Source organism: Anabrus simplex, chromosome 3 (assembly GCF_040414725.1).
Source record: "Anabrus simplex isolate iqAnaSimp1 chromosome 3, ASM4041472v1, whole genome shotgun sequence".
Taxonomy (NCBI): domain Eukaryota; kingdom Metazoa; phylum Arthropoda; class Insecta; order Orthoptera; family Tettigoniidae; genus Anabrus; species Anabrus simplex.
The window spans coordinates 46,233,074-46,247,887 of record NC_090267.1 but is presented as its reverse complement, the minus strand read 5'-3'; the positions used below and the strand labels follow the sequence as shown (position 1 = coordinate 46,247,887).

General features: G+C 41.4%; 1 protein-coding gene across 1 annotated transcript in view; it reads left to right on the top strand.

Annotated features, from left to right (window-relative positions):
* The window catches only part of LOC136866988 (nose resistant to fluoxetine protein 6-like), a 227,149-nt gene that overhangs the window by 149,579 nt on the left and 62,756 nt on the right, over positions 1-14,814 (top strand). Inside the window, exon 5 of the mRNA XM_068226789.1 lies at positions 11,786-11,982. Within this exon, the coding sequence (XP_068082890.1) occupies positions 11,786-11,982 (197 nt within the window). The remainder of the gene's footprint in view (positions 1-11,785; positions 11,983-14,814) is intronic.

Here is a 14,814-nt window from a genome sequence, read left to right as displayed (position 1 = left end):
ATCGAATTGGTATCTCCCGTGAGACCAGGCTAATGAATGGTCCATCGAAAGAGGGTAGCAGCCTTTCAGAAGATGCAAGGGCTGATTGTCGGATGGGGCCTTGTAATAATATTTAACGTGGGTTAGCTGTACTGACACTGCTACACCGCTGATAGCAAATGGAAACTACAGCTGCAGCTAACTACCGAGGACATGCAGCTCTCTCTGTATGAATGATGCACTGATGAAGGCCTCCTGCCGGGTAAAATGTTCTGGAGGTACAATAGTCTCCAATTCGGATCTTAGGGTGGCAAATACACGAGAAGGGGCAATCATCAGGAAGGTGGATGCTGACATTCTGCGAGTCGGAGCGTGAAATGTTAGAAGTTTGAATCGCGGTGGAAGGTTAAAGAATCTGAGAAAGGAGATGGTTATACTAAAGTTAGACGTAGTTGGTAAAAGAGAAGTTCGCTGGCAGAAAAAGCAGGAATTTTGGTCAGGCGACTACAGAATTATCAACACAGTATCAAACAGGGAAAATTCAGGAGTTGGTTTTGTACTGAACAAGAAAACAGGATAGCAGGTAAGCTGCTACGACCTCTATAGTGATAGGTTTATTGTTGACAAGGTATACACAAAGCCAATGTTCACCACATTAATGCAGGTCTATATGCCTACTAGTTCAGTGAATGATGAAGAAATCGAAACGATATATGAAGAGATAGAATTTGTAATACAATATGTAAACGTTGAAGAAGATCTAAATGTGAAGGGGAAACTGGAATGCAGTGGTAGGTCAAGGAAGAGAAGGTGATAGAGTAGGAGAATACGGACTGGGACAAAGGTACGAATGAGCAAGAAACCTGGTTGAGTTAGGCACTGATCAAAATTTAGTCCTTGCTAATACTTGGTTCAAACAACACAAACGACGGCTGTATACATGGACGAGGCCTGGAGACACAGGAAGGTAAAAAATGCATTTCATTATGATTAGGCAGAGATACAGGAACCAGGTGTTGGATTGCAAGACTTAGCCAAAAGCAGACAACTTATTGGTCATGAAATGCCATCTGCAGTTAAAGAAATTGAAGGAAGGAAGGAAGGAAGGAATGAATGAAGGAAGGAAGGAAGGAAGGAAGGAAGGAAGGAAGGAAGGAAGGAGTTCGCACCTACCCCATTTGAAAGAAAAGAGTGTGAGGGACTGTTTCAAGGAACATATTGCTTAAGATCTAAATGAAATGGCTGAAGGAGACACAATATATGAAGAATGGACAGTTGCGATGTCAGAAATCATTAGGGCTGCTGAAGCAAGGTTAGGAAGAAATGAAAGATCAAGTAAGAGGAAGTATAAGAATGAAAAATATCGAGAGAGTCAGAAAGAATAAAGTAGATTAAAAGAAAGTGCAGGGCAGCTAAGGAATAATGGCTGAAAGAGAAGTGCAAGGATGTTGAAATTGTATGGTCGTACGAATGGTAGACGCTGTTTTTAGGAGAAAATGAAGGAAATCGTTGGGGGAAGGGAAACTAGGTGTAAGAATAATAATACCTGAGATGAAAAACAGTTCTAGGGAAAAAAGGCAATGTAGTATGATGGTAGCGACATATCTAACAGTTGTATCAAGCGAAAGAAGTAGACAATCAGTTTCTCGAACAGAAATAGGCTGTTGATGCTGATGAAATGGGAGACCCAATTTTGAGGTCAGAAATCGGTAGAGCTTTCAGAGACCTAAATAGGAGCAAGACACCCGGAACTGATGACATACCGTCAGAATTAGGATCTTACTTTGGAGAAAGCAGCACGGCGAACTCATTCCATTTAGTGTATAACGTGTATAATGCAGGAGAAGTGCCACCCGAATTTAGACAGAATGCTGATTACTGTTACACCTATTCCCAAGAAAGCCGGTGCCAAAATGTGTGAAAACTATCGCACCATTTGTTTAGTATCTCAAGCCTATAAAATTTTAACACCAATTTTTTTCTTTTACGATTTGCTTTAGATCACACCGACACAGATAGCTCTTATGGCGTCGATGGGATAATATATGCCTAGGAGTGGAAAGGAAACGGCCATGGCCTCAATTAAAGTACCGCCCCAACGTTTGCACGTTGTAAAAATGGGAAACCGTCTTCAGGGTTGCCAATAGTTTGGCTCGAACCTACTATCTCCCGAACGCAAGCTAACAGCTGCGCACCCCTAACCGCATGGCCAACTCGCCCGGTTCAACACGTGCAGTATTATTTGCAGAAGAACGGAAACACAAGCTGAAGCTGAGTTGGGAAAAGATCAGTTTGGTTTCATCTGCCCTTGATACTCTTTTCATTCTTCGGTAGAGTCACTTCTCAAAAGCCTTTAATTTTTAATTGAGCGACTTTTCCTTTTTAACACCGTAATAGGTGGGCTGAGTGGCTCAGACGGTTGAGGTACTGGCCTTTTGACCCCAGCTGAGCAGGTTCAATGCTGGATCAGTATTTAATATACTTTAATATGTCGGCCTCGTGTCGGTTGATTTACTGGCACGCAAAAGAACTCCTTCGGGACTAAATTCCGGCATTTCAGTGTCTCCGAAAATCGTCAAAGTAGTCAGTGGGACGTTAAGCCAATAATATTTTAAATATTATTATTAGCACCTTAATAGAGAACAGAAAACACATAGCGGCGAAGAAGTCCAATTTTTATGGTTAATGTTATCTCACGACTTTTGAAAGTATTTTTCATTTTGGTGAACGGAGTTCTTGATTTTCTGATGTGGTACTTTACTTCATCCGAATAATTCCACCGACTGAACTGAGATATGTGTATTTCCCGACTTGTCAAAAGATTTCCGGTCGATTATAAGATGGCAGGCAGGGATAAAGTTTTGCTTATGGAACTTTGGTTTCCTTTGCATTGAAGTAAACTTCCTGGATTATATGCAAAAATTACAATATCATCTACATATCAAACGTTGTCTATCCGTTGACAATTTAAAAACACTCCCATTTCCAGATATTCCAGTGCTTCTCTGAATGTACACTTTCTGCGAAATTACACTGCAATGCGAAATTGAACGCTGGATGTCACGAGACTGACTCACCAGTATAAAGAAAGGTGGGACGTATTGTTTTGTCACTAGAGAAGTAGTAACAGCAGAATAGGTCGGTAAGTGGAAGTCAGTGACTTCGAAAGTGCAGCAGTCATTGGATGTCACTGGAGTAACAAATCCATCAGGGTCATTTCAACCCTTCTATAGCTACCCAAGTCGACTGTTGGTGAGGTGGTTCTGAAGTGGAAACGCGAGGGAACAGCCGCAGCTGAACCATGGCCAGGCATACCCCATTTAATGGAGAGGGACCGTCGAGCTTTACCTAGGGTGGTTTTAAATAATCGCAAGAAATCAGCGTAAGAAACCACTCGTGAGTTCCAAAGTGCTGCTAACAGTCCAGCCAGCACAATGCGTCTGCGTCAGGAGTTAACCCGGGAGTGGTTGCGCGGGGTAATATGAAAGTCTTTGGTATTTTGTGACCTGGCGCAAATTTATTTAGTTCGATTGACGTTATTTTTAAACTCAGAGACCTTGGCTGGCACATACCTCTCCCCACATTCCTTGCCTTTTGTCTGAGGTCAGGGGCATTGTAGTGAAGAGTGTTCATTCTTAGAAAGAGGGATTATTGTCTAGCGGTGCAATAAAGTGTCTCGTTAGACCCCGCACCACCAGTACCGTTCTCGTCGGAAGTAAACCAGCAGCAGAGTTTACCCAGTGTTGTAACAATGTTAGGAATTCAATCAGTGCGTCCCTTATTGCTGAAATGATTTATCAAAAGTATTAGGCAAGGGTGTTATGTCTTTTACAGTCTGTATTGGGGGTGAGGATGAATGTATTAGAAGTAGTGCCTAGACTGTAATAGTGATACGCAACAGAGCGCTTATCAAGAATTAAATGTTAGTGAGGATGATATACCATTTTTTCAATGGTTTTGGACCACAACAGGAAAGGATGATGTTACAAAGTTCCTCCTGCTAAAAACTTACGTACTCGAACCCTCAACATTGTCACTCGTAGCAAGAAGTGCATCATTTCTGGAGAAGCTTCCAGCATTTTTTTCACGAATGATAATATGTTGTAACTCATTGTGAACTGTACGAACCTGGAAATTGAAAGAGTCAGGGGAAATATACTCGCAAACGAATAACTTATCACGGTATGAATTGTCACGATGAGGACAATTATATCCAGTAGCGTAATTATTTTGGAAGAACCCCCCCCAAACAGGGATATACTGCAGGAATAACATTGCGTAGTTAGCAGAATCTAAACCAGTCAGCTGAATTATGCAAGATAATGTGTTTAATAAAAGTTATTCCTAAGCATGACAGGTTTTTACGTTTATATGCTATGAAGCTAATTAGTATAGGATAGGCCTATATACATTTTTTCTATTAAATATCATGCTGTTGAGTTATTAAATCTAATACAACAGTATATGATATCCGCCTCTGTAGTGCAACGGTTAGTGTTATTAACTGCCGTCCTCGGGAGCTCGGGTTCGATTCCCGCTACTGCCAGGAATTTAAAAATGGCAGTAGGGCTGCTATGTGGATTCAAAATGGTACATGCAGCTCACCTGTTCCTGAAAAGAGCTGCACCACCTCAAGATGAGGACATGATTTTAGTTTTTTACCAATATTCGATGAATAAAAATGAGTGATTTTGTTGTTAAAGCAAGTTCAAACATAGTGGTCAGAAAGTACCCCACGCCACAACTCACGTTGCACCACCTCTCCAGGGTTAGAAGGAATAGCGTACGACGGTCGACCTGTTGCTCACAAGTCGAACATTTCTGCAGTCAATGCTGAGCAACGCGTGAGGTGGTGTAAAGAGTGACGCCACTGGACAGTAGAAGATTGAAATTGAGTGATGTGGCGGAACGTTATCTACAATCGTGTCCATTAATAAGAGTACAGTATGGAAGAGGTGTGTTTGATGTGGGAAAGTTTCTCGTGGTTAGGGTTGTACCGGTTACTACCTGTACATCCGTATTTTTTGATAGTTAATTGCATTCAATCAGCACGCGTGATATTCCGAGCAAGCCTGGTTTGTTTACATTCGGTGGAACGAGCGAGCGAGTCGAGGACAGCTGTGTGTGTGACGTAGCTGCAGGGGCAAGACAGATCACCCGCCTGACACGCCACGTGTAAGGGCCTGACCTGGTATGTTCTGGATTCAAGCGGCACACCTTCACGAACATTCGATTGAGAAACTCCTCTAATAATTACAGTAGCGACTTGAGCGACATGTCATTTTGAAGGGAATCATATAAACGTCACAAAGCGTGAATCTCAAATAAATCCGTCGAGGGGTTCATGAGATAACCAGCTTCAAGGGGTCACGCCATATGATGACGTAGAAGCCCCCAAACCGAATATAAGGAGGGTTCACTTTAGCCTGATCAGTCAGTCACAGCCGAGTATTTAGCCTGGATCTGCACGCTGCCGTAGTCGTCAGAGGCTATCTTCGAGTAGTTGCAGTCTTCATGTGGAACTTAAACCATGACGGCCATAAGAGACTTATCAATTGTACGCACGTGAACTCTAAAATTATTCAAAGTCTTTATGGACAGTGACTTGTAACTTTTTGCCAGTGGTGAACTCTAAAATTATTCAAAGTCTTTATGAACATGGCCTTGTAATTTTTACGAGTGTTAAGGAACAAATTATTCAAAGTCTTTATGAACAGTGACTTGTAATTTTTGCCGGTGGTGAACTGAAGTCTTTATGAACAGTGACTTGTAATTTTTGCCAGTGGTGAACTCTAAAATTATTCAAAGTCTTTATGAACATGGACTTGTAATATTTGCGAGTGTTGAGGAACAAATCATTCAAAGTCTTTATGGACAGTGACTTGTAATTTTTGCCAGTGATGAACTCTAACATTATTCAATGTCTTTGTGGACATTGACTTGTAATTTTTGCCAGTGATGAACTCTAAAATTATTCAATGTCTTTGTGGACATTGACTTGTAATTTTTGCCAGTGATGAACTCTAAAATTATTCAAAGTCCTTATGAACATGGACTTGTAATTTTCGCGAGTGTTAAGGAACGAATTCTTTAAAGTCTTCATGGACAGTGACTTGTAATTTTGCCAGTGGTGAGAAACCAATTATTCAAGGTCTTTATGAACATTGACTTGTAAATTCTGCGAGTGATGAAGAACAAATTTTCGAAGTCTTTGTGGACATTGAGTCTATCAGCCACATTGGACTTAGGTGATGAGTGACTACCTGCAACGTCGTCAGATACCATCGGAGATCATCCAGAACATCGAAAGTTCGAGACTTACTCATACACAACCAACCTGAGTGTTCCGGCCTCATCTTAACGGAGTATTGGCATCTTCCGGAACGTGTTCCAGCCTGTTCGGCCCGCGCACAGTGCGTAATTTCAGGAATCTAGCCGGCCAAAAATCGTATCTCGGAAACTAATGGACCGATTTACATAAAACTGCTATTATTGGAGATAATTAAGTGTGTGGTCAATCAAGCACAAAGAACAAATTACTACGTCAGGAATAGAATTAGTAATCTTTGTAATTTTAATCATTTTTCGTTTTAGCTTCAAGAAATTAAATAGATAGTGGGACATGCTGTTTAGAAAGTTTAAAAACAGATACAGGAATACATGTATTTGCCACAAAATTTATTCATTAGATGCATTTACATCAGAATCGCTATCGTCACTTTCATTATCTCCTTCGGCAGAACCAGATACAGGAGGCTCAGACAGTAAGTTGAGCACTTCTCGTGAAAGCGGAATCAACTTCCTCCTCCTTGATTTCCCTAAGCTGGTAATATAAGGGTCCGATGATATAAGCAGCCTATGGAAAAGGTAAGTATTTGTGTCTTTCTGGAAAGTTTCCTATTATCTTTATTCCTGCTTCCTGGGCTTCCTCGGAGAGGTGTCCAACAGGTACAATACAGTGGCATGACCCAAGAGTTTGTGCAAAGCTAACAGGCATGTAGTACGATTTGTATTTTTGTAAGTACAATTGTATAAGTTAGTTTCCTTTGCGTACATGCCAAAGGTCACTTTATCAATGGCATACCCACACGAAAGAGTTTCTAGTTTCTACGATGGCACGTAGATGGTTTATTAAATTTATATCTACTCCAGTAATATCCGCAGAAGTGGAAGCCTCTCTGAAGAATCTTCTAGCGGTTTCCATGATTGGTATTGCCAGCACTTTGCTTCGGATATCAACCAATAGACGCGTTTCCTCCCTGAACTTCAGTAGTGAAGTCATCTACAGTATTTATTTATTGCGTGTGTACTTTAGGCTTGAAATCAGTGCGTAAATTAATTGTGTTGAATGAGAGTTATGCGATAAGCCTACGTGTGTGACTTATTTCTTTAACATTAATACTGTGATCTTTTGTAGTCATCTGCAGTATTTATTTACTGCGTCTGTTTTCTAGCTTTTGTTGTCTGGATAAATTCATTAAATGCAATTAAATACATCACCCGCCCCTCAAGTCCATAAAATTATTTGTCTATTTTCTCTCGCAATTTGCCTTATATTTCAGTGCTGAGGTTTTTTATGTGCCGTAATTTACCTCTGATTCTGTACAAACCAAAAGTGGCCCCTGTAAACCCCACGTCTCCCCTTCAGTTCATAAAAGTAATTTGTAGCTTAGTTTCTTCAGCCTTTTGTCTTGAACTTACATACTGAATTTCTCAAATTTATGTGCCGCCGTTTTCCCGTGATGGCGTTGAGCGGAGCCGTTCGATATGGCAACCCTGTTGTCATAAGAGCAATACTGTTTTCTTAACATGGAATGAGCTATAGCAGGCTAATTGCAGGCTCATCCTGACATTGTTGTGATGCACGTCCTTCTGCAAGGCTCATTCTCTGCTCGAACCAACTTTTATTTTACTTCAGCAATTTGTCCCTTTTCTTCTATATTTTGTCCAGCGTGATCAAATTTTAGCCCACAAAATACTGACAGATTTCCTTATTGACTTGGATGTATCCTCGGAACAATCCTCAAAGCCTAAATGTTCAATTACAATATTCGCAGTATCATCGTTCCGCTTATATTCCGTGCTATTCCTCAACAGCTCGAAAGCGACCTCCGGGTTACAGAGTACATGGCTTCTGAAAAAAATTAATTACTCTTATGGTCGCGCCTGGTCGCAGCAAAAAGTCACAGTTTTTCATTCATTAAGGTATTGATAAATCATCCAAAAGACTTTCATTTCGGAAATCAAAGGCAATCCATTTTGAAAGTCAGCTCAAATTTGTATAATTAGATAGCGCTTGGACACCGTGTACCTAAATTTTATGTGCATATTTCGGACAACAATATAGTAATTTTCAGAGAATGCTACATACTATATAAAAATACATACTTTCACCTAATATATTGACATTGCAAGCTACAGAAATATTTAGTTCTGACGTCTTTACTGAGCCCTCACATAATAATAACTGCGCGCTCTCCTCGCCAGATTATGATGCCCTAACTGAGGAGAGCCACTTTAGGCCTTCGGTGAGATTAGATAATCAGACAGCGCGACTTTTCAATACTTAATTACTGCACCCAAGAGTATTATAAACACGACTGACAGAAAATGCGCACCAAAGGCAAGGGTTGAAAATATTATTGTTGGTCGGCTGGATGCTAGAAATTACCCACTGTGGCCCGGTGAGCTGGAGACCCGGACCATTAAATGGACGATGTTGAAGACAACCCCTATCTACAATGAGGTGATGTGCACTTTGATATGCATTTCATGAATAAACTCTTATTCAATCAGATTAAAATTTTTCTTGTAGGTAGGACCCTGCCTCCTGTACCAAGCCCTAGCTAGTGTTCATCCAGTTTTGCCCTGAGAAGTATTCCATGCTTACGTTAAAGTTAAATCTTAAAGTCGAGCTCTTTTACTGGTACAGGGTGTGGTCCCTTTATTGTCCTTAAGAAAACTCTATTTGCTGAAGGATATGAACACATTTTACACCATTGTGTACTGAGTACACATAAGGACCAATTCGTAGAAGATGATTGTTTGTATTGTCATGACAATACATCCTGTCATAAAGCTGCGTCTCTGAAGCAATAGTTTGTGTACAACAACATTCGTGGAATGGATGGGCCTGCCCTGAGTTCCGACCTGAATCCAATGAAACACCTTTAGGATGAGTTAGAACGTCGACTTCGCTCCAGACCCCAGTGTTAACATTTCTACCTTCTCTGGTTTCGGCTCTTGACGAAGAATGGGCTACCATTCCTCCACGGACATTCAGACACCTCCTTGAAAGTGTTCCCTGCAGAAGTAAGGCCACTGTAAAGGCGGAGGTTGGACCCACCCCATACTAATGTCCAATAATAGGGAACGCGAGAGCCTGTACTGTATGTTCTAAAATACTTTAATTTTCCAAGACATTCAAGCTCTTTAGCCTTTTTATTCGTGGAGTTGCCAGCGTTTCGCCCCAGTGTAGCAGTGGGATCGTCGGGTGGACTGCCATATCTTTCCAAGACGCTGGCAGCTATAGCTCATTCCATGTTAAGAAGACAATATTGCTCTTATGGACTTACAAGGAGTGAACACACCCTCTCCGAGACACTCATAATTCCTCGTGATTAAGGAATATTATACTGTTCTTTGTAATGTATTGTGAAAGATAGATAAAAAGGATGAGCATTTATGCCCGTGAGTAATTAAAGTAACTACACAACATGTTCTTTTTCATAAATATATTTGTAGGGGGGAAGTAAAATGGCGGTGATGTGAAAGAACATAACCTTTTATAAGGTTTTATTAAACTTAAGACGACCAACTGGTGCGTAAACAAATTCAGTGGCAACAGTAACGTCTGACTAGAAAGTGTCAGAGAAAATATACAAATAAGGCAACTTTAAAGCTGGATTAAGACATGTCAAAGGGATCACACAAATAAATTATATCATTCACCCCCACCTAGATAATAGTCCTTAAGGTGGGCGGGACAGCGACGGATTCTTGTGCTCCGTCTCGGTAGCTGGTCAGGAGTGGGAGACGCGGTTGGACCCCTTTCTTCTAACCTTAATGATTCAGGAGATTCCGTCTCGCATGGAGCTGGATCTGAAGATCCGGGTGAGGAGACAGGGGTGTGGCAATGTTCTGTGCTTCCATTGGAACGTTGGCCAACTATTACTCCTCTGGCATCTTCTTCTCCCTTTTCTTCAGAAATGCCTATTGAAGAAGGCAATGGTGCCAGGTCTCTAGTCGAAACAGTAGTTTCCCTTCCATCTTGGTGTTGTATATGAGCATACTCGGGATTTGCTTCAAGAAGAGTAACTTCTTCCACGAGTGGTCCGTACTTAGATTGCCTGACATGCTTCCTTAGGAGTATTGGACCTGGAATCAGAAGCCACGAGGGGATTGAGTGTCCATAACTGGATTTTCTCTGGTGCTTAAACATCCGCTCGTGGGGAGTTTCATTGGTAGTAGTACACAGCAGTGATCTGACGGCATGGAGGGCATCATGTACAACTTCTTCCCACTATTGGATATGCATTCCCCTTGATTTCAAAGCTAGTTCTATAGTTTTCCACACAACTCCAACATATTTTTCTGCTTGGCCATTGCCTCTTGGATTCTATGGAGTCGTTCTGCTTGTCGCCACACCAAAAGCCGTGAAGAATGTCTTCAATTCCTGGGACATGAATGCTGAGCCTCGATCGGAATGAACATACGAAGGCAATCCAAATATGGAGAAAATTTGCTTAAGTTTAGAAATGACAGTGGGCGAGGTGACATCTTCCTTCTTCTTTGTTGCTCTGGTACAAGCCTCGTGTAATCCCTCACTCTGTGAACCACCGGAAGCTCACTTCTGCACCGCGTGTGTGCTTTTAGGCTTTAAATTAGTGACTACTTGTCTTGTGTTGATTGAGAGTTATGCGATAGCCAGCGTGTGTGACTTCTTTCCTTATCTTTTGTAGAGTCATCTACAGTATTAAGTTTTGCGTCTGTTTTCTAGACTTTATTGCCTGCAAAAATTAATTAAATGTAATTTTTTTGCTATTTGCTTTACGCCGCCCCAACACAGATAGGTTTTATCCCGACGACGGGATACGAAAGGCTTAGGAAACGAAGGAAGCGGTCGCGGCCTTAATTAAGGAACAGCGCCAGCATTTGCCTGGTGTGAAAATGGGAAACCACGGAAAACCATCTTCAGGGCTTCCGACAGTTGGTTTCGAATCGACTATCTCCCGGATGCAAGCTCACAGCTGCGCGTCCCTAACCACACGGCCAACTCGCCCGGTATTAAATGCAGTTAAATGCATCCCTCACCCATCGTGCTCATAGAAATTATTTGTCTATTTTCTTCCTCAATTTGCCTTACACTTCAGTGCTGAGGTTCTGTATGTGCCGTAGTTTAACTCTCATTCAGTACAAATCCAAAATAGCCCCTTTAAATTCCCAGTTCCCTTTAGTTCATAAAAATGTTTTGTAGGTTAGTTTCTTCCACTTGTTGTCTTGATCTTATGTACTGAATTTCACAAATTTATGTGCCACCGTTTTCCCGTGATGGTGTTCAGCAGAGCCATTCGATATGGCAACCCTGTTGTCATAAGATCAATACTGTTTTCTGAAAATGAAATGAGCTATAGTGGGCCGTTGAGACATACGGCAAGCCTCCTGTGTAGACAAATGCAGTCACGATGCACTAGGGGAGGTACGTGGCCAAGGGAGCTCGAATGTTTTTAACGTTTTCAACCGACGAAAGTAAAGTATGGTTTCCCTCTGGGAACTCAATCTTTGGAACATTTATTTTCCATTGCAGGCAGCCGAAGTGAACTTTATATCGTCTTCTCAGCCTACACCAACCTGAAAAAGTTGATGAACACCTCCGAGACGAGCGGAAAGGATCTGAGATGTCTGCATGGCATTCGCTTCTTCAGTATCGCCTACGTCGTCTTGGGTCACACCTACATCTTTCACGGCATGATTCCTCTCCACAACAATACAGAAGTACATGAGGTAAGGCATTAGTTTCCCCATCGTAATTAATCGTAGCCTAATAGACCTTTCTCTGACAGAGTTATTATCATTTTCCTCCTTCTTTAAACCTGCAGTGGCATTGCTATAGAACGTGACGTCAGTGGTATCGCGGGGTATGAGGTACCCATTAAAAATGCACTGTATCTCACATTTAATGAACAACACTATAAATATGAGTAGTTCACATTGTCACTTGGAGCATAATGAACTGACACAAAATATTACAAAAGAATAATTCATTGTAACAGACCAACAGCGTCTTATAAACAATACTACATTTTACTCAAGAGAAAATACAGCTGATCATTCTTTAATTACCAAAAATGTTAACACTTGTCCCACTGGGAGACGAGGCAGATCAATTCCAGTTTTGTAGAAAGAGATAGGTCGCTCACGGATCCACAACCGCACCCACTCTTGCAATTTGTCGTTCGACGTCCATAAATGTCTTTCTTCCTCCGGTTTTTCCGAATAAGGCCATCAGTCCTGCCTATCACATCAGGAGTAATGGCTCGATGGGCCTGGCCTGCACGCGTATCGTCTTGCAGTGATGTTCGCCCTTCCAGCAAGATATAGCAGATATCTTGGATTCTGGAGGTCAAATGGACTGTATCGCAATTGACCTGTCTAAAGCATTTGATAGGGTGGATTATGGGAGACTACTGGCAAAAATGAGTGCAATTGGACTAGACAAAAGAGTGACTAAATGGGTTGCTATATTTCTAGAAAATAGGTCTCAGAGAGTTAGAGTAGGTGAAGCTTTGTCTGACCCTGTAATAGTTGAGAGGGGAGTTCCTCAGGGCAGTGTTATCGGACCTTTATGTTTTCTTATATATATAAATGATATGAGTAAAGGAGTGGAATCGGTGGTAAGGCTTTTTGCGGATGATGTTATTCTCTATAGAGTGATAAATAAGTTACAAGATTGTGAGCAACTGCAACGTGACCTCGAAAATGTTGTGAGATGGACAGCAGGCAATGGTATGTTGATAAACGGGGCTAAAAGTCAGTTTATGAGATTCACAAATAGGAAAAGTCCTCTCAGTTTTAATTACTGCGTTGATGGGGTGAAAGTTCCTTTTGGGGATCATTGTAAGTATCTAGGTGTTAATATAAGGAAAGATCTTCACTGGGGTAATCACATAAATGGGATTGTAAATAAAGGGTACCGATCTCTACACATGGTTATGAGGGTGTTTAGGGGTTGTAGTAAGGATGTAAAGGAGAGTGCATATAAGTCTCTGGTAAGACCCCAACTAGAGTATGGTTCCAGTGTATGGGACCCTCACCAGGATTACCTGATTCAAGAACTGGAAAAAATCCAAAGAAAAGCAGCTCGATTTGTTCTGGGTGATTTCCGACAAAAGAGTAGCGTTACAAAAATGTTGCAATGTTTGGGTTGGGAAGAATTGAGAGAAAGAAGAAGAGCTGCTCGACTAAGTGGTATGTTCCGAGCTGTCAGCGGAGAGATGGCGTGGAATGACATTAGTAGACGAATAGGTTTGAATGGCGTTTATAAAAGTAGGAAAGATCACAATATGAAGATAAAGTTGGAATTCAAGAGGACAAACTGGGGCAAATATTCATTTATAGGAAGGGGAGTTAGGGATTGGAATAACTTACCAAGGGAGATGTTCAATAAATTTCCAATTTCTTTGAAATCATTTCGGAAAAGGCTAGGAAAGGAACAGATAGGGAATCTGCCACCTGGGCGACTGCCCTAAATGCAGATCAGTATTGATTGATTGATTGGAATCTCCTATGACACTCGTGCACACACGTCATGGACATGCAGTGCTCGCCGTACACAGGACCCTCAGACACCAGAAAAGGAAACACACTTCCCTTCTTTGCTTGTCTTCATTTCTACAGCTGGACGAACCAAGACCAAATACAATATGTAATTGTAGGTGGTTTGGACGATCACACCAGACCAGTCCCTGCACCAACAAAGACATAACCCAACAACTGCGTGCACCTTTAAGTTGTCGCTATGCAGTTCTCCTACCACAGCGGTGGCAGTATCGATACGTAACAACAGTGTTGCCACCTTTCGCGCGGAATGTGTGTTATCAATCATCAATCACCACTGATTTGCATTTGGGGCAGTCGCCCAGGTGGCAGATTCTCTACCTGTTTTTTTTTTACCAATTCTTTTCTTCAATGATTGTAAATAATTTGGAAACTTATTGAACATCTTCCTCGTTAAATTATTCCAATCTATAACTCGTCTTCCTACAAACGGATATTTGCCCCAATTTGTCCTCTTGAATTTCAACTTTCTCTTCATATTATGATCTTTCCTTTCTTTAAAGACACCACTCAAACTTATTCGTTTACTAACGTCATTTCACGCCATCTTTCCATTGACAGCTTGGGACATACCACTTAGTCTAGCAGCTCGCCTCCTTTCTCCCAAGTCTTCCCAGAACAAATCGAGCTGTTTTTCTTAGGATTTATCAGTTCTCGAATCAAGTAATTCTGGTGAGGGTCCCATACTCTGGAACCATACCCAAGTTACGGTCTTACCAGAGACTTACATGCCCTATCCTTTACATCCTTTGTGAAGATGAAAATCTACAACCTGTTTTCCAGTCTATAACCGGGTCAGGGATGGGATGAATGAAGCCCTCAACTTGCGGCGAGGATAGGAATTGTGCCGGCTGCCGAGCAGTGGCGGCTGGTGGTTTAAAAGTTCAGTGGTGCACAATTTTTACCATTGATATAATACGATTACAGGCTAATTTTCAAATCCAGATACATTAACAATACTTTTCATTATTAAAAATGAAACAAATATTTTACGTTTCT